General features: G+C 44.4%; 1 protein-coding gene across 2 annotated transcripts in view; it reads right to left on the bottom strand.

Moving 5' to 3' along the window:
* The window catches only part of LIPC (lipase C, hepatic type), a gene marked incomplete at both ends in the record, with an annotated part of 174,462 nt that overhangs the window by 142,640 nt on the left and 11,402 nt on the right, over positions 1–20,420 (bottom strand). Inside the window, 2 exons of one of the 2 annotated variants that reach the window (XM_079701023.1) lie at positions 12,833–12,965; positions 16,480–16,497. In XM_079701023.1, the coding sequence (XP_079557149.1) occupies positions 12,833–12,965; positions 16,480–16,497 (151 nt within the window). Of the gene's footprint in view, positions 1–12,832; positions 12,966–16,479; positions 16,498–20,420 lie in introns of those variants that run through there. The other variant, XM_079701022.1, reaches the window with a different exon arrangement.

Genomic DNA, 20,420 nt, shown 5'->3' with positions numbered 1-20,420 from the left:
CCCAGTCTCCCTCACGAGTCTATGGTTTATTTTCCCCAAGAGGAGCCCTGGTGTTTATCTTCCCAGTCCCGCACTGTCCTTGGGCTGGCGATCGTCCTCTCCTCCTTCTGGGTCTGCAGGGGGTGGAGGGAGGGTGGGTGGCAGGCACCCAAGAGAGGATGGCAGCCGACCTTGGCTGAGGCCAGGGTGAGTCTAGGCAATGGGCCTGGCTGGAGACAGCTTGCCTGTGTGGGACCATCATCTCCCAAGCCAGAGAGAGCCCCGTGTGGGCTCACAGTGAGCATCTCCTTGAGGATGATCCTGCCTCGGGCGCTGTGCCAGAGGGTGAGTTTTATCACTTACCCTCACCAAGAGCCAAATAAACGGCTCGTTCTTGGCCTCCTGCCAGTGATTGCTCCTGCTGCCACAAAGTCTTCATCATGCTGTTCAAAGGGCCAAGCCCCTCCCCCACTAGCTTCCAGCTGGCTCCTGTGCACCTCAGTGGGCCAGAGCTTCCTGCACCCGCACAGCTAAAGCCCCCTGTTTAGGCCTGGTTCGGAGGGTGCAGATTTATACTCACTTTCCAATCTCAGGTATACGTATAAGTCTCTTTTTTCTAATTCTGAAGCACCAGCACCCCAGGGAGTTGTTGAAGCTCAGACAGAACCATGATATACCTGTGGTGTCCCCAGGGTCCCCAGTGCCTGGCCCAGGACCCAGGTCCGAGCAGGATCTTCAGAGGTTTGCTGGATGTCATGGGCTGAATTGTATTCCCTGCCCCCACCCCCAAATTCATATGTGAGGTCCTAACCCTCAGTATCTCAGAATGTGACTGTCTTTAGAGATCGGGTCTTCAAAGAGGTAATTAAGTTAAAATGAGGTCCTTAGAGTGGGCCCTACTCCAATGTGACTGGTTGTCCTTATAAGAAGATGAGGACAAAGACATGTGCAGAGGGAAGATCATGTGAAGATAAGGAAAGATAGCCATGTGCAAGCCAAGCACAGAAGGCTCAGAAGAAACCAGCCCCTGCTGACACCTTGATCTCTGATTTCTAACCTCCAGAACTGCAAGAAAATTCATTTCTGTTGTTTGAGCCACCAGTCGGTGGGTCTTGTGTTATGGCAGCCCCAGCAAATGAATATACTGATGAAAGTTGGATGTGGTAGAGTCCTAACACAATACCTGCACAGAGCTGGGGTGTGGCTAGATCTGTGAGTGGTCTCAGGCCCTGGCACCATCCTCCAAGTGTGGACTTCCCTGCGTGAATTGGTCATCTGGATGTCTCCTGGTGTGAGTCGACGGTGGAGCCCCACCCTCCCTCCTGAGTCTCCTCTCCAGCTCTTCCTGTTTTGACATCACTCATCCTGATCACAAATCTCAGGGACAGGAGTCTCTCTGTGTGGCGTGAAGGTGGTGGCCAGGGCATGACAGTAACATACCAAGAGGACCTAGTCATGAAACAGTGTCAAGACCTCATGAAAGGAGATTTCTCAGGTGCTGTTTTGCTGATGTCATCAAGCCCCCTGTGGAGGGTCCAGCTCAGCTTGTGAAAACAACCCTGCTCCTAGAGGATTCTTGGATGAAGAAAAATGCTCTAACCTTTTCAAAGCATCCTTGGTTGCCTTACATTGGCCCAGAATTTTCAGGCTTGATATCATGAGGCCTCTCCTTGTTTTGGTCTGCCTGGATTTGTGCTTACATCTTGTTTCTGAGGGGGCAGTGATGGAGGCTGAGACACAAGGGAACCAGGACTTTGTCCAGGGATGGGTTTTTCTCCTGGGCCATTGAGAGGTAGACATCACTCACAGTGGGTAAGGTGAGTGCCAACTTCTAGTTAGAAGTGGCCAGGCCCAAAGAGGCTCAGAGTGTGTCCTAGGATCCCCTGGCACTGAATAACATCCAAGGTGGGAAACCTCTGAAAGCCAATGTACCCATGTGGGCTCTGAAAGGGGCACCAGCATCACCAGAAATAAGCACCAGTGAGAATCCCCAGGGGACCCTGGGAGCCTTCCCTGCCGCTTCCTTTCTCTGAGCCACAATTTTCCCTGTTAAGTGGTGATAATGATGCTTATCACACAGGAGGATCGCATGGATTAAGTAAAATAAATAGGCAAAGCATTTGGCACATTTGAAAGTTCTTAAAAATAATAGTTACTATTATTTCATACTTCTTGGTTCTACTCAAAGCAACGTAAGCATCAAATGTATATTTTTTATTGTTAGTACTCTATCCAAAAATGGATGTGTGTCTGACCCACTATAAAATAGCCTTGGGACCAAAGGTCTAATGGTCATTTACTGCTTGGCTTGCTCTTACAGAATCGTGCCTTTGTCCTGCTGGTGTTTGGGAATCTTTGAATGGCTCAAGGCAACTGAGTTGCACTAGGCTTGAGGCAGGGGGCAATGTTTCATGTTTAAAGTGGATAGAACTTTGCGTTCATATTTCTCTCTACCGTTAACGGGTTAAACAGCTGACACCAGATGAGGTAGCTGTGGGAAGGTCCTCAGGGTACCACAATGCCTCTCAATGAGCTCTCTTGATACTCAGGAATATCAGTGCTGGAAGGGTTACTACTGGTAAGAAATCGGAAGTCGCAGGAGGTAAAGGCAGCCACCTAAGGCTGTTCGGCTAGGGTGGAGGTATTGAGAGATGACATTTACCCAGGTTTCTTGGTATGTGAGAAAATGAAAACAAACACAACAGCAACAAAAAGGAGGCTCGCTGGCAGCCAGACCATGATGTTCCCAAACTGAACATAGACAATGCCCACAAAACAGAAACAATGTGCTACAAGGACCCTTTGCGGCTACATTTGCAACAGGACAGAAAGGAGGCCACTCTGAATCCAAAAAACATGACTAAACATTCCCTGCTTCCAACTAACAAGGAGAGACTGTTGCTCCTGTACCAATGCCAGCTCTAGCTCTGCCTGCTGGAACGTTATTTGATTAAATTAAGCAATAATGAGTTCACAATAATTAATTAATTATTAAATTATTTAGATACTAGATCACTGAATGGCCCCCTTCCCCTTTGACAGAATCCCATCCAGAATTGCCCCTGTTCCCCAACCCTTCCTTAGTTTCATCTGTCACAAGCCCAAATTTTCTAAAGAAAACCCTCTCAACTCCTCGTGCAGGGATGCCCCTGGGTTTCTCCTGGAGTGCGTCCTCCCTTGCTGCAGTAAGCCAAATAATCCTAACTTTCATTTGACTCCAAGTGTGTTCCTAGTGGCCTTTGGCTGGTGAACCTTTACATCTGTAAAATGGGCATAATAATACCTGCCCAGTATTCTTTACAGGGATATTATGAGAATCAAGTGATATCATGTAGGTAGGAATAAGTTCTTAAAGTTGAAATTGCTATAGGTTTATAAACTAGTGTGATGTGGAATTTGCAAATGGTTCTCTTTTCAGACTTAGAAGAAGGTACTTTTTAAATGGAAGGTTCCTATTTAAGCTTCTAGTATGTGTTCCTGCCTCAGTTTCATTGGTGTAAATCCCTCCTACCATTTAGTATTAGGAATAGCAGTTAACAAGTAAATTTCAAATAGAGTTGCCCATGGGCTGGAGCCCTCCTGGGAGGAAGATCTGAGTGTTTGTGGGCACCAGCCAGGTGCGGTTGCAGAGCCTGTAACTTACGAGTGCCAGCCCTGCCTTTTCCTGCTGATAGCATCGCTTTCCATCAGGGAGTGGCTGGGGTTTCAGCCAGGCTGTGAGGGGAAGCCATCCACCAAGAAGGAAAGGCAGCCAAGTCCCTCCCTTTTTCAAACACCAACCTCAGTGGTGGCCCCACTGCCTCCAGGGTGAGGGCCATACTCGTTAGCATGGCCTTTGATGCCCTTACCTCTGTCCACTTCTTTTTTTGTGCCCTCCCCTGAGCTACAGCAAACGTCTCAGGGATTCCCAGTTTCATTTTCTGTTTTCAAGCCTCCAAGACTGGCTCATGCTTTTCCTTCTGATTGCTACGTCCTTCCACTTCTCCTTCAGGGCTCAACTCAAATATCACTTCCTCTATAAAGCCTTCTCTGCTAACCTCTCCTGCCTCAGGGCCTTGAGATGTTTTGTACCTAATTGTGCACTTATCATACTGTGTTGAAATTGTGCCTCTTCCAATCTCTAATCTACACACACACACACACACACACACACACACACACACACACACGGCTGTAGGGGGCCCCAGACTCGGTCAATTGGGAAGCTCCTTGATGAATGGTAGTGTGCTTTTTCATTTTTGTGTCCTTAGGAACATGTTTTCGTACAAACCATGGAGCCTGGTACACAGTAGGTGGTTAATAAATGCTATAATTTGCTGGTGTTGATCTTGTTATATTTCATTATAAATAAGTATGTTGTTTTCACTATTTTGATTTCTCTTGGGATAAGGAAGCTGGAACATTTGTCACTGGAAAGTTTTTCTCAGTCACAGAAAGGCCAGTCCTAGTCAATTGAGAATCACAGGCTCTGCCCAGCTCTTGGTAATGCCCAGCTCATATGAAAAGAATTTGCTGGATCCTATTTTCAGGCCTGCCAAGGCATGCTTTACTGTGTATGGTTAATTCATTATTGCAACTAGTATTTTTCTACCAATTACAAGTAAATCTCAGCTTGGGAATTTTTTTTTTTCCAATTCAAGAACCACTTTCTTTTCAGCATGACGATGTTTTATTTTGGAGGAATAAATTGTCACAAATATCTAGGGGTCTTATATTATTTGGGAGATGGCTACCCCTGAGGGAGGTCAATATTCAGGATCAATAGACATTGATATCTCTCCCCTACCCCCCTCCAGGAGACTGAGAAATGAAAGCCAGGTTTGCCCTGGAAGCTTGTATTGTTTCTGAGGGAAAAGCCTTAAGCCTGAAAATCAGGAGACCTGGGTTCAAGTCAAGTTAATGTTTTGCCATTAACTGTCTATTTTTGTCTTTCTAGTGGTTCTCAAGGTGTACTCCCCACATTTGAAGCAGCACTTGGGAACTTTAGAAATGCAAATTCCTGGATCCACCCCAGGCCCACTGAGTTAGAAACTTGCAGATGGGACCCAGAAATCTGATTTTAATAAGATTTATTTATTTAACAAATTTAATAGAATTTATTTATTTTATAAATAAATGAGATTTAATAAAATCTTATTTTAATAAGTTTCTCATACACACTAAAGTTCGAGAACCTCTGACTAGTCAAATCCCTTTGTTTTATCATTTTGATGTGAATTTTTAAATTATTCAAATCATAAAGCAAAACACTACATACACAGTACAACATTACATAAAATTTGGAAGAGACAAAAATTTAGATATAAACTCAACTGAAGTCTGAACATGTTTGTACATTTTCTTCTAGTAGTTTTTTTTCTCAAATATACGTTTTCATGGAGTTGTAATCACAAGACACACACAGTTAGGTATACTACTTTTGTCTCACTTAGCCTTGGAACGAAAATACTATTCAGTGTTGCCACCTTTATATCGTCATAAGAACTATTTTAATGCCACAACATGCCATCTAAAAGCTGTTAAAATCTACTTCACCAGGCCCCTGAAGGTGAACCTGTATATATGGAGGAGAAAATGCTGGGGACAAAGAGGCCTCGCCTTCAATACACTTGATCTTCTCTTTACTTCTTCCTACCCCTCCCCTCAAATCCCATGGTGGAAATATCGAAACTATGAGTGTTTCTGGAAATAAGAGTCATAAGCAGAGAGGAAAGTGACGTTACCCAATAGTCATGAGTTTTCCAGAGTCATCCAGAAACTTGGTTTTTCCCATACCTGAATCCTCTCCTGAAACCCTGAAGCAGCTAAGGCGTCACTGCGCTACCTTGTGGCAATGTCTGTGAATTACACCTTCTCTTGAGAAGCATAGCTGCACCCTGAATCTTCCAATGTGGGAATGACTCCTTGCCCTAAGCTCAGTGCCTGATTGTCAGCAGCTGGGTGCACCTGCTGTCTACCTTAACATAGCAACCCCACTCCTTGCAGGACTGGCTGGGCTCTGACCCATTTTTCTAGTTTTCACCTTGGGGCTGAAGTCTGGCCATGATCCTCAGCTTGTTTGGCAGGGGTCCAGATGTTTTGCCTGCTCCTGGCCAGCCCCCTTCCCTCTGATCCCTGGCTGACAGGGCCCCACTCTAAAATGAACACTCTCCTGGGAACCAGTGTACGGCCACCCTTCTGGCCATGAGAATTGCTGGGCCCCATGGATGTCAGGCGCACACCCCAGGCTGAGGTCAAGGTGGTCACATCCCCTTGGAGAATGTAACTGGGACTGCTCAGCCGTGTCTTGTGGACCAGACCTAAAATCGGGCAAGCCTCTGGCCCAGCCCTGCCTCTCCTTCCCTTCTCCCTGCTGACTCGCCTGCAAGGACGCAGCATGCCTTGTAGCATTGTGGCAGCTGGTGTGGAAAACAGGGCGGCGAGAATGTGGTGGTGGGGATCTTGCTCACCTGGCCCACAATTAAATATGGGTTCAGGTCCTGGGTCCCTTGTGAAAGGCAAGCAGGGTGGGAGATAGGCTGCTGTCCTCTCACTTCAGGCTTGTCCTCTCTGGGTACGATGCCCTCAGGAGGGCTCCAGAATGGCTCAGCCATAGGGCCAGGAAGTATGGCAGGGGGTGGGAGAGCCTCTAGCAGAGCGCATGTAGAATTTCACAAGAACTCTGGGGCTGGCTTTCTGCTGACTCTGCTTTCATGTACTCGCCCAGGTGAATGAGTTCCATCTCTGGATACCACCTCAGGTATTACTCATGAACCATCTTCCCTGCAGTTGTGGAGGACTGTTAGGAATTTTCAGGTCCCGCTGGGGCTGTAACTCTGGGCTTGGCTGAGCCCATGAGGATGGTGGGAGGTGGCCCCTCTAGGGACAACAAATCCAGGACCAATCTAATTGCAGCTTACAAGGTTTTTTAAAAAAACTTTTTTTTCCTTTCACATTTAAACACTTAAAACACATACACACACATTCATTCTCTCTCTCTCTCTCTCTCCCCCACACCATGGCCTTAATCCTCTTTATAGATCTTTACATATATTTCAAATCCCTAGCAATATACATGTATGTAGTTTTATCATAGTTGTGATTCAATATGTAGGTTATTTAGTCCTCTTTTTCTCCCCCACTTTATTGCCTATAAAATTTCCTCATACTTATTTTTTAAAAGCTACAAGACCAGTTGTTATGTAACCTTTTGGAGGTCACAGGTCCCTTTGATAATTTGCCAGAAGTTATGATTTCTCTCCTACCCTCAAATGCACATTCATACAGCCTTGGGTACCATCCTAAGAGGCATCCAGCCTCTCTGAAACCCATCCCTGGGCTAGGTTAAGAACCCTTGTATTGCACTATGAGTGCCTAAGGGTCAGCATTAAGCTTTTTATTTCTGAATCTCATTATTTTTTCCCAAAAGTTCCTAGAACTTCTAGTAGTAGGTATTGAAAACAATGCTTGTTTAAAGGAGGAATTAGTAATACCTGGACCCTCCATCCTTGATGGTTTATTGTTGGGCATTCAAGTTGTTTTCAGTTTATTGCAGTTGTGATGTAGTATTGCTATCAACTCCTTCCTATTTTTTTTTTTTCTTCTCCTTCCTGGAAGGCCTGTTTTTGGAGGTGTTTGGACTTGGAAAACATGTGTACTTTATTGGCTCTGTGCCTTTGCTTATGCACAAGGAAAGCCTCCTTCACTTTTGTCCAGATTCCATCCTGCAAGACTCGGCTCAAATGCTGCTTCCTCCCAGAAGCCTTCCCTCTACATACTTGCAAGTAAACTCTTCTCCATCTCTACCTGCACCTTGTCTTAGTCAACTCAGGCTGTTGTAACAAATTACAATAGACTGGGTGGCTTGTAACCAACAGAAATTTTTCTCACAGTTCTGGAGGCTGGAAGTCTGAGATCAGGGTGCAAGCATGTTGGGGTTCTGGTGAAAACCCTCTTCCAGGTTTCCTCACATGGTGAACAGAGTGAGTGAGCTCTTTGGGGTCCCTTTTATAAAGACACTAATCCCATTCACAAGGGCTCCACCCTCATGACTGAATCACCACCCAAAGTCCCCACCTCCTAATATGCCATGCTATTGAGGGTTAGGATTTCAACATATGAGTTTTGGGGGGACACACTCACTCCATTGCACTCCTCTCCAGTGGTACTCAGCATATTTATGGTTTAGTTGAAAAAATTTTATATATACATCTTATCTCCTTTATTACACTCAGTGGTATACCTTATATATTTGAAACCCAGAACGGATCATTTTAATACCACTTTGCTCTATAAGACAAAGCTATTTTCAGTTATATGCATGCAAAAATCAGCAATAATCACTAGTTTCTTGATTTGTTATTTAGTTTTAAAGCAATGAACAATTTAAAAAAGAAGAATACATTTCCACTTTAAAGATACGCAAGTGCATTAAAGATATTTCCTGGAAGAACCAAAATTTTTACTTACCAAACAAAATATTATACTTCACAATTCACTGTAAAATCTGTTTTACTGTTTTACATTTTAAACACAAAACTCTAAGTGGTCACAGGGGATAGGAGAATTTAAGTTCTCGGGTTCTGTATCTTTGTCTTTATAATCACTACGGTATCATTTTAAATTTCAAATCTGCTGTTTAAATGCAAGAACAGGCAATAAGTATCACGGGATTTGGAGACGTGAGATGACCAAAGTGAGCTGGGAGGATTCTGAACCATTAGACACTTGCAATGAGCACATGTCACAGTCCACGAGTATCAGGGGCCAACTGCAAAACTGGGAGGTCTCTAAATTGACATCGACAGAGAACATTTATTCAAGAAGTAATATAAAACTGTGATTATTTGAAGTTTACATATATATTAATAAAACTCAACAGTAACCACAGCAGTCGTTTACAAATTTGACCAAAAAACTATTTTGAGGGGGAGGGGCTTTAGTTTTATCACTGGCATTATATAGAATTGTGATGATGAAAGGAAGACCAACTTTTAGTAAGTTCTATTATTATTTTGCATTCTCTATGGATGATGGCCCCCTTATTGCTGCTGGCAGTGCAGGCAGCTCCCATCTCCCTACCCTTGGTCCACCCAATGCGACAGTAAGCTCATGGAGAGCAGGGGCTACTGTGCGGTCTACAGTTGTACAGTGTCTGCTGCACAAATACAGCAGTTCTGAGTGTGGGCCTTGGCAGGACCTCTGAGGATGTCCTCCCTTTTCCTATATATGAGTCCAGTTTTCTTCATGTACTCTGGACAAAGCAACATATCACAACAGATTCAATACAGAAACAGATGAAAAAATCCAACTGCTTCTATTAAACCAGACATTACAAAATTAGCAAAATTTCTTTGTGAACCAATGTCACTCTTCTGACTCACTTTTTTTGTTGTTGTTTGAAAAATACAAGTTATTCCTCATAATATCATGTTATATATGTTAGCATGTGATGACTTTGTTATTATTTTTTTTTGCGGTACGCGGGCCTCTCACTGTTGTGGCCTCTCCCATTGCAGAGCACAGGCTCCGGACGTGCAGGCTCAGTGGCCATGGCTCACGGGCCCAGCCGCTCCGTGGCATGTGGGATCTTCCCGGACTGGGGCACGAACCCATGTCCCCTGCATCGGCAGGCGGACTCTCAACCACTGCGCCACCAGGGAAGCCCTGTTCTTATTTTTAAAAGCATTAAAATTAAAAAAAAAATTTCTCAGTTTTAGTCTCTAATATGGTAAATATTGATACCTGTGTTCCACGGAAAAAAGAGCTCTTTGGGGGATATCTCCCTGGTGGTCCAGTGGGTAAGACTCCACGTTCCCAATGCAGGGGGCCTGGGTCCGATCCCTGGTCAGGGAACTAGATCCTGCATGCATGCTGCAACTAAGAGTTCTCATGCCACAACTAAGAAGTCCGCGTGCTGCAACAAAGATCCTGCGTGCCTCAACTAAGACCTGGCGCAGCCAAAATACATAAGTAAAATAAATAATATTAAAAAAGAAAGAGCTCTTCGGAATTCTGAATAATTTTGGAAAATGTAATGGTGTCCTGGGACCAGGAAGTTTGAGAACTGTTGTATTAAAAGCACTGCCTTATATATGGCAGATGGCTATGCACACTTACTTGTTAAATGAATGAGTGACTGACGGCTGGGCTTCAGTTGCTTCTAGGATGTGGACTCTGTGGCTGGAATTGCAGGGAGGGGGCAGGCACCGTAGGCAGCGGTCGTGGATACCACTGGAAGGTGGGGCTGCCAGGGTCTAGGAGTAGCAGCTACCATTTAAGCAGTATTGATCCTCCTAGCCACACCAGTGGGGTGGGCTGGGCCTCAGGCAGGGAGGTCTGGGGATGAGAACAATGGTAGCTCTGTGTCCTGGGGTCTTCAGGAGGCTCACCATATCTTGTTTCCCTTGGTGCTGGTAGGCAGGAATTATTCAAATAGTCCTCTCCTGTGAGAGGAACCCAGCAGAATGGATTTCTAGGGATCTCTGGCTGTTAAACCACTGGGTGTGAGCACAACAGCCAGAAACCTGTAGCCTTAGGCAGACAGATCAACCTCTAGGTGCCTCTCGTGGCTCTGCCCTGAGCAACCGTGGGATCTCCAGCAAGTCACTTTTCCGCTGGCTGACTCAACCACAAGGTGAGGGTGGGATAAAATGTTTGCACAGTGTCTGGCATATACAGGGTGCACAATACATTAGTCGGTCCATTAGCAACGTCATTAATAATAATAAAAGGTAAGCTGGGAGGATTGGGGTTAAGGAGGAAGGGTCCTATGGGAGTTCCTCCTGGCCCCTGACTAGTGACAGTTGAAGCTTGGTACAGACCAAGTGTTCTCCACCTTGGCACTATTGACACTTTGTCCTGAATAATTCACTGCTGTGGGGCTGTTCTGTCCACTGTAGGATGTTTAGCAGTGTCCCTGGCTTCTACCCCCTATATGCCAATAGCACTCTCTCCCCAGTTGTGGCAACCAAAATCTCCCCTGGGGGGCAGTTTGGAAAACTATCCTACAAGGTATAGATACCCAACCTTTTAGGGCTCTACTGTGGGATGCTTGCCTCCCTGCAATGCCCCAGGCAGATGTCCCACCAGCCTCATGCACACAGATCTGGGTCACTCCCTGCAGAAGAAATTCTGCCAAGACATTCTGCTCTCAAAGGAACAAGAGGCCTCCTGACTCTGATCCTTTCCCTTGAAGAACCTTCCTGCTAATAGTGGCCACTCCCCTCAGCTTTTGGACAAACCAGGACCCTGGGAAAGCAGTAGCTGACCAGCACAGGATTTGTTGAGGGAAATGTGGACGATACTCAGCAACCCCCGGGGAGGCCATCCTGCCTTTTATCCTTCACCTCGGCTCTAATGGCTTCCAACCCCCAAGTCTCTACTGAAACATCGACTGGGCCAATCAGTAGCAGAATGGATAAACCAAGGGTGGTATATTCATACAACGGAATGCTACAGTGAACAGAATGATGAGTCACACCTCATGCAACTGCATGGTTGAATCTCACCAACATAATGTTTAGTGAAAGAAGCCGGAAGCAAAAGAGCATATACTGTATGTGTCCATTATCGAAAAGCTTCCCCCAAGAGCAAAATGATCTATGTTAAGGCTCAAGAGGTGTGCAAGGGAGGCTTCTGGGATGCTGGCTCAGATTGTGAAAATTCATTGAGCACTTATGATATAGGCACTTTTTTAGATATATGTTATACTTCAGTAAAAAATTAACAAAAACAACATTCTGGGCCAAAGGGCAGGAAAGGTCCTTCACCAATATCCCTGTGAACACGGAATAAAAATCATCAGCAATTCTGCCCGTATGGCTCTAAATTATTATTATCATTTTTGGACTCAGCTTGATAAGTGAGATGATGTATGCAAAATAATTAACCTTGTGGTTGACACACAAATTGCTCAGTGAATGGTAATAATTAATACTGCTAATAAGTTATTAACTGACCTAGTATACAAAATAATAATTAAACATAAAGAACAGCCTTTTTTCTTAAAGGAGAAAAAAATGTTCTGGCATTTTCAGGCAATCTTTGGGTAGTAAGTTCCTAATTCTTTTTGGAGCTCCCTCCAAGCAGAGTCTTTGAGGAAAGAAAAATCTAAGCCTCTACCTTAGAGTTTCTAGGTCCTGACCAGTAACCAGCACAAAAACAAAGTCCCAAAGGCCAGTCTCATTTGCCCAAAGTGTTCAGTTCACTTCATATCTATCATTTATTGACCCAATGCACTGTTTAGCCAGGAACCTGGAATCCACCTACCTGATCAAGCATTTGGATCTCTTTGGGCATCAACCTAGTGTGTGAATTTACAGACCAAACAGGTGTGACTGCTGTTGAATTCCTCAGTCTCAAGAGTAAAACTTTGGCAGAAAAAGTGAAGTCTAGAAAATGTGCAATGATAGCTCTGTTTTCAACCTGGCTGGAAGGAGGATTCTACAAATTCCTCTCTTCTGAGAGAGCCAGCTATTAGACAACCCTCAGCAAGATGAAGCATTTCATTGCAAGCTGTTCTCCTCAACTGCAAATTAGATGCCAAATTAACTCTCAGGAAGGTATGAAACTCTTTCAGATTATTTGCCACCAAAGAAGTCTTAGCCTGACTATTTCTGAATAGGATATGCGAGAGACTTCACTGCTAGTTGCAAGTGCTTTGAGAAGACTTCTACTCCGAGTGGCTTCCTAAACTTTCAGTCCTGCCTACAAACAGCTACACGTCCCTATGACCTTCGATGCCACTAACAGAACACCTGGTATGCTGTGAAGCAAGCTCTGTTCCACATAGCCAAGAACACTTGGATTCATTGTGACGTACATTTAAAAAAGAAAATCCATGCCCATTTCCGGAGAAAAGGCAGGCTCTTACCTAGTCCCAGGCTTTGTCCATGGGCACTTGATTGGATAAAGATGCACAAAACCAAGAATATAGAGACACACAGGGAATTTTCCATTTCTCCTGTCTCACCCGGGGACCGAGGTCTTCTTGCTAATTTCTGAAGCTAAAGAGAGCAGATTGCCTATTGATACTTTGTTAGAGAAGACTGCCCATTAATAATTAACCTTTTAAACATGTTTTCTAGTGTTCACTTTCCTTCCTACACTGAACCCAAATCTAACTCTATCTCATACAAAAAAAAGGTTGATTTACAAAAGTATTTTTTATCCTGCTACATTTTGAAAATAAAATATCTTGTCGCGTACTCTTACCTTCTTGGCCCAAGGTCACAGTTCTAAATTAATCAATTTAAAGTTAATGTGTTGTGTTTGGAAGTTCTGTCAAAGGTCAGGAGTAGGTGACTTCCACATGGTTGCCTAAGTCTCTCTCTGGCGTATGCAAAGGGGATGCAGGCTCCTAGCAGTGGTATTTCAAATTGCAGGCTAAACCCCAAGAGAAAGGAAAGGACTCTGCTATGTGGAGAGCCCCCAGGTGGTCTGTTTTCTATTGAGTTTAGCAAAATTGCTGGTGTCTGTGGTCAAAGAGTGATGGGCAACATTTCTATAGCTGAAAGGGGCAGAAAACCTCTATCCTCAGTCTAAGAAGGAGCTGATGGAGGAGCAAAGATGCAGAACTGGATGCCTTTGCTGGGGGCCCCATTGAAAGATGGCCCTAGAGTAAACACACTCTTTCCTCCTCTGTGTTAATGGATGATCTAACTGGGTAGAGGACTGAGAAGTAAGGCCACTTGGCAAAACCAGACAGGGGAAACTCAGGTGTGGCTCTTGTAATATTCCTTGGGTTTCTAGTTTTATTTAAACTTTATTCATTTTTCAAACTTTTAAAAAATATCTATTATATTCCAGGCACTGTTCTAGGTATTTGAGATAAGCAAGTGAAGAGAACAGACAAAGATTCCAGTCCTTGTGGAGCTTATGTACCACAAGGAGATGGGAGGAGTCAGATAACAGGTAATAGACATAATAAATAAGAGATTTATGTAGATTGGGAGAATGTAATCAGAGCTATGGAAAAATGAAAAGTATGGCTGAGTTAAGGGGGTTGGGGAAGGTAGTGATTTTAAATAGAATGGTCAAGGTGAGCCTTGTTGGGAAGCTGAACTTTGAGCAAGGGTTTGAGGGAGTTGCCCCTGTGGACATGTTGAGGAGAGCATCAGGTAGCCAGAACAGCCAGTGCAGCCAGTGCAAAGGCCCTGAGGTAGGAGCATGCCTGGAATGTTCCAGGAACAGCAAGGAGGCCAGTGAATAGGGAGACATTATTAAAAGGACTTTGGCTTTTATACTACGAGACATGGGGAACCACTCTGAGCAGAAGAGTGATGTGATTTGTATAATATTTGTAAAAGATCATTTTAGTTTGCAAGACTAGGAGCAGATTATTAGCAAACAAGGGTGCAAGTGGGTAGATCTGCTAAGAGGCTATTACAGTGATCCAGCAAGAGGGGATGGTGCCTCGGTTCAGCATAGTAACAGTGGAACTGGGGACTGATGGATGGGTGGTGGGTATATTTTGAAGGTAGATACAACAGGATTTCCTGACTACTGGGATGCAGAGAAAGAGAGGAGTTGAAGATGACTTCAAGGATTTTGGCTTGAGCAGGTGGGACAATGGTGTTGCTAGCAGCTGAGATGGGAAAGGATGTGAGTGGAGCAGGTTTGGTGATGGAAAATCAAAAATTCAGTTTTGCCCAGGTGGAGTCTGAGATGCCTCTTAGACATCCAAGTGGAAATGTTGGGTAGGCAGTTAGATAACTTGGTGATCATTGCCCGGATGAAACGAACTGATAGGACCTTCTGAAACCACCGGCAGTTTGGACAGATTGATCCTAGGCCAAAGCTTAACTCTGTGTTGCCTTGTGGCTGCACCAGCTTCCAGAGGACTATACCTTGGAGACCATCTAGTCAAATGCATGATTTCTGAGCAGAGGTTTCTGTGCTGGCTTCTTGGCTGGCTCCATCCTACCTGCATAGTTAAGCAGGATCTGAAGGTTCCACTTTACTTCTTATTTCCCAGAAAGTTGGAACCTAAAACCAGCTGACTATCTACCTGGCTCCTCTCCCCTGGGCCGACCTCATCTCTTATCCTCTGGGTACTGCCAGGTACCAACTCCACCCCCGGCCTCACTCTACAGATTAACTCACCAAGAAACCAGTGAATCCAAGTGCCTCTGGGATCCTGGGTCTATTATCAACTAGCTGGCAAAATGTTACTTAACCTTAATGAGTTCCATCTCCTCACCTGTAAAATAAGAGAACATGGGCTGGAGATAATACTTTGAGGTATCAACAATATATTTCTCCCAACCTCTCCCTCACCCTCTCCCTTCCACTTAAGAAGAGTAAAGTAGAGAGAAGACTATAAACCTTTTGTCTTCCTGAAACTCAGGACCTAGGGTAAGTGAATTCTAACCAACAATGGCAAGCAAAAGGCTAAAAATGTTTCAAAGGGATGTGAAGGGAGAAAGAGTACCCCTACCATCCCATCACTAGAAAGAGAGTCTCTTGGGCTTTGTAAGTGGGTGGGGGGAGAGGGAGATTTGTCTATGAGGGCAGAGGGGACAGTCCCTTGCTTCCAGAAAGTGGTAAGAACCCAAAGAAAAAATGGCTGTAAGTGTGTCAGCAGGGGGACAAAAGATGCCCCTGTGCCTGTCATGGGGTGTGAGTAGCAGTGAGCCTCCGGTGCCAACAGGTCATGAAGATGGGGAGGAGTGGCCCCTTAGTGATCACCTATGTGGACTGATGTCAGATAATCAGGTGCTTACCCCTAACCCCATTTCTGGGTATTGTGTCAGATCCAGAACTGTGGGTGGGGCGGGGGAAGAAAGAATCTAGGAGGGCCTAAAAAATAGGAGTTTGGAGTCATAACTCAGGTGGATTACAGAAAATAAAGGTATTTCTTCCACATCTGAATATGTGAACTGAGATTCACACTTCTACAAACACAGGTATGTCATTAGTATTACAGATTTATATGTGAAGTGCCCAGCCAAGTGCCTGGTTCATAGTAGAGGTTCAGTAAATTACAGTGACTTATTTTGAGGCAGTATGCTTAGTGGTCAAGAGTCCAGGCTTTGGAATCAGACAGATCTAAGTTAAGGTCCCTGGCCTATCACTTCCTAACTGAGTGACCTAGGGCAAGACATTAGTGTTCTGAGCTTTAGATTTTTCCATCTGTGTAGTGGGACTAAGTATATCTACCTGATCAGATTAAAGGAGATAATGTAAAGAGGTAAGCCCTTAGCAATCCTGCCAAGCAGGAAATAATAAATGGCAGCTATTCTTAGCATTTTTATTGTTTTTAATTCATGTAGGGGGTCCAGGAGGTAGATAACAGCATGATCACAGGATTAAAATTTAGCAGAAAATTAAAAGGGGAGGAAAAGAGAAGGGTCTGGATCAGTGGTTCCAAAATCTGATTGAGGGTTGGAATCAGAGTCAGCCTGAGAGCTCAGGAAAAGAATTATAGGCTCTTCCCATGAACAAGTGAATGAGAACTTCCAGGGCTGGAGCCTGGACAACCTTAATTTTAAACAAACTCTTCAGATTATTCTTGGTCACCCAAAGTTTGAGAACCATTTCCTCAGAGTGGTGCTTGAGACATCTGTTGGGGCACAAGAAGAAAATAATAGATCTTTCTGATTTTTCTTGTATCACCTGCTCTAGGCTGAATGTGTCTCCCACAAATTAGTATATGAAACCTAGCCCCTAGGGTGATGGTAAATGGATAGGGCATTTGGTAGGTGATGAGATCATGACGGCAGAGCCCTCATGAATGGGATCAGTGTCCATATGAAATGAACCCCGGACAGTTCCCTTGCCCCTTCCGCCATGTGACGTTACAATGAGAATATGGCCATCTGTGAGGCCTTCATCAGACACCAAATCTGCTGGTGCCTTGATATTGGACTTCCCAGCCTCCAGAACTGTGAGAAATAAATTTCTGTTGTTTATAAGCCACCCAGTCTATAGTATTCTATTATAGCCTCCCAAACCAACTAAGATATCACCTTTGAAAATTTTGTGTATATATAATGCTTATATTTATATTGTTATCACTTGTATACAGTACTATGTAATGTATTAGTGCTATATACTTTATAAACAGATAAATATCCATGTATTTTGGAGGGGCACTCAAAATTTTTTTCAAACTGACAAAAGTGCTTCATTAAAAACGTGTGGGGGCTTCCCTGGTGGCGCAGTGGTTGAGAGTCCGCCTGCCGATGCAGGGGATACGGGTTTGTGCCCCGGTCTGGGAAGATCCCACATGCCGCGGAGCGGCTGGGCCCGTGAGCCATGGCCGCTGAGCCTGCGCGTCCGGAGCCTGTGCTCTGCAACGGGAGTGGCCACAACAGTGAGAGGCCCGCGTACCGCAAAAAAAAAAAAAAACGTGTGAAGGCTCTGCCGTAGAGGGATGCAATGGCCCCCAGGCCTTTGGGACCTGATTATAATGTAATTGATCCCATCAATATATTGGAATCAGTAGATCCATTAGTGGGATCTTTAGTCATTTCCACACCCCAGAAAGCCCAGCAGTTGATGGAGGACACTTCATTTCCCATGGTCTGATGCCATGGAGCCTGAAGCCTCCAGTGAGTTATCAGCATTGTGCATAGTGGTAGGGCCCAGTGCTTTCTCTTGTCTGCAATCCTCAATCTAAAATAATAATGGTCTTATAGTTAGATCCTTAAAAATTGACCTGAACTTGCTTCCTTTTAATTTGAAGAGCTTCTTGAAGAAATAGAGATTTCAAGAGGCTGGACTTTAATGACTTGAACGTAACCTTTCCTTTTAGTATAATGGCGATAAGAAAGTTAATCAGAAGAAAAAATATTTTACATAGATAAAGAGAGCAAGAGGAGGGAGAAGGCATGGGATCAAGGTGATGGGAGACGCAGGGCTTTATATTCCAAATCAGATTTTCTTGCTTTCATCATCAGATGCTGGGGATACCTGAGAATTGTAGCCTCTTGGCAGAATTCCGAGGAAAGAATAATTGAAACAGTAAGTTTTGGATTGGTACTATTATTTCCCTCATTTTACAGTTGAGATTTAAGAGACTAAGAACTAGGACAAAACCATATTTTATCAGTAAAAGGCTGAGGGAGAGGAAATCAAGGCCACCTGAATCCAGGGTCAGTTTTCTAAACCATATGCCCTCAATCCCTGGCTTTCCTCAGGCCTGTACTGACCTTTCTTTCCTCATTCTTATTCCACTTCCAAGATGAAATTTATAAAGTTTGTAGGATCACGTCACTGGAAAATGACTACCCTCTCCTACACCTGCTTGGGGCCAGGCTGCCACCAGGAAAATGACCAAGCTTTTATGGGGCACAGATCGATCTGTGTGGACATTCTTGTACTACGTGGGAATGAAACTGAGCAGGACCCTGTGGGGCTCCTGGACACGAAAGCCTTGCTGTGTCCCCCATTCCTTGTTTGTAGGGAACAGACTCCAGCCTCCATGACCTTCCCTGAGTTGCAAAGGGCAGATTCAAACAGCTGCTAATCAGGGAAGGGAGGGGATGCAGAGACAAGGGAGGAGCAGCCAAGAAACAATAGTGCAGGGTCCTGGTTCCACCTCAAGGGATACACATAACAATATCTTTAAGCTCTTTATAGAACTAACCCCCGCCCCCCCACCCCCCGCCAATGGAAGATGTAGCATTCTTCATTCCAGAGAAGACCACCTGAGAGGCCAGAATAAAGGAACCAGAGAAGCTCATCAAGAGATTATCTGAGACCAGATTAAAGGAGTGCAGGCCCCTCACACACCCTAATTTATCAGCAACCTCGCACTTGAACTATTGCTATAAAACTCCTCACCAAAACCTCCAGGGTGGGGAACACACAGTTTTCAAGGGCAGGAGCCTGCTGTGCCCACCTTTGCTTGCCAAAGCAATAAAGCTATTCTTTTCTACTTTACCCAAAACTCTGTCTCCGAGATTCGATTCAGCACTGGTGCACAGAGGCTGCGTTTTTGGCATCAGGAATACGACAAAAACAAGTAGGGATACTTCTTTGAGCTGGCTTGGAACATGTCCTTATTTGAAAAGGGGTTGGCCTGGAGTCTGAACTTTTCCTTATCTGTTTCCTTATCTGTTTTTTAAGACAAGTAAACAAATGAAAGGTGAACACAAGATTGCAGATGATATTTTAGATTATTTGAAAGAATGAAGTGTTTCAAGCATTTCAAGCAGGTATTTATTCATCCAAGATCATCATGCCTGAATCGATTAACCTTTTCAGATTAACCTCTGCATGGGGTCTGCCTCTGACTAGTTGTGTGACCTTGTATAAATAATGTAACCTCTCTTTGCCTCAGTTTTCTCATCTGTAAAATGGAAGTGTGAGGATGAAATGTTATTACATAGAATGTGCTTGGCACAATCAGAGCTCATTTGATTTTTGTAACAAATGAGACAAAAATTACTTCCTCCATTTTACAAGTGAGAAAACTGAGACTCTGAGATTCCTTGTCTGAGGCCACATGTCTAATCTATGTAGATTGGATCTGAGGACTTCTGGGTCCCTGTAAACTCTGATACTCTCTCATTCCCAGAGTCTAAAGTGAAGAGCTAGGGAGCAAAGAGATGAGATCTCCTTTTACACTTATTTTTATGTTTCCTGCTCTGTGCTGGCCCTTTTATTCTCCCCATCAGAATTATAGCTGCCGGTTTGTGGAACAATGAAAGAACAAACAAACAAAACCAGAGCTATCTTTTTTGTGACTGGATACTCTGGAACCAATAATGCATTTCATGAGATTAGTAGTTCCAGTAGAATGGAAAACCTTTTTCCTCTGTTTGCATTATACTTGGAAGCAAAAAGAAGTAAAGATTTAAGTTGGTTTTGAACAGCTAGACAGACACAGACCATTGCTGGCTCCTTCAGGTTTGACAAGGGTTTTCTCCTCTGTGGGAAAGAAGGTGGGCATAGATTAGACTCTGTGTCAGCATCCTACAGCTGCTTCGGGTGTTGGTTGGGCTTGATGAGGGGTGCTCATGCTGGGCTCCTAAGGGAGACCAACCAAGCTATGAACTGAATTGGCTGATTGCAGTAAACTAAGGGCACAGTTTGGGAAGGTGAGCCATTAGCATGGCAGCTCTCTTTCTCTGGGTCCCAGTGCTTCTGACAATGGGACAGCCAGAGGCACTGTCCTTATTCTGAGTATCAGGCAGGACTGGGGCATCACTTAGATCGAAATGGCCCAAGACTCTCTACAGCAGCTGGTGTTTGCTCCATGTCACAGTCATTTCACAAAAGCTTTCTGAGCTCAGCAAATGAAGTCCTTGGCTACAAGAAATCAGGAATAGTTCCCAGAGATCTGCTTCAAGTGCTGCCAGTGACTCATCATTTTTCCACAGGGTATCTTACTGTCATGATTAGTCATCAATTCCTAGGCAGGCCTAGAAGTCAGGGGTTAACAGTTCAGGGGCCAACTCCCAAAGATACCAGACTCTATGAGATCTCACTGAAACCTCAGGAACAACCCTATA

The sequence above is a fragment of the Hyperoodon ampullatus genome (assembly GCF_949752795.1).
Source record: "Hyperoodon ampullatus genome assembly, chromosome: 3".
Lineage (NCBI taxonomy): Eukaryota > Metazoa > Chordata > Mammalia > Artiodactyla > Ziphiidae > Hyperoodon > Hyperoodon ampullatus.
The sequence above is the reverse complement of the archived record's forward strand: the minus strand, read 5'-3'. Positions and strand labels throughout refer to the sequence as shown.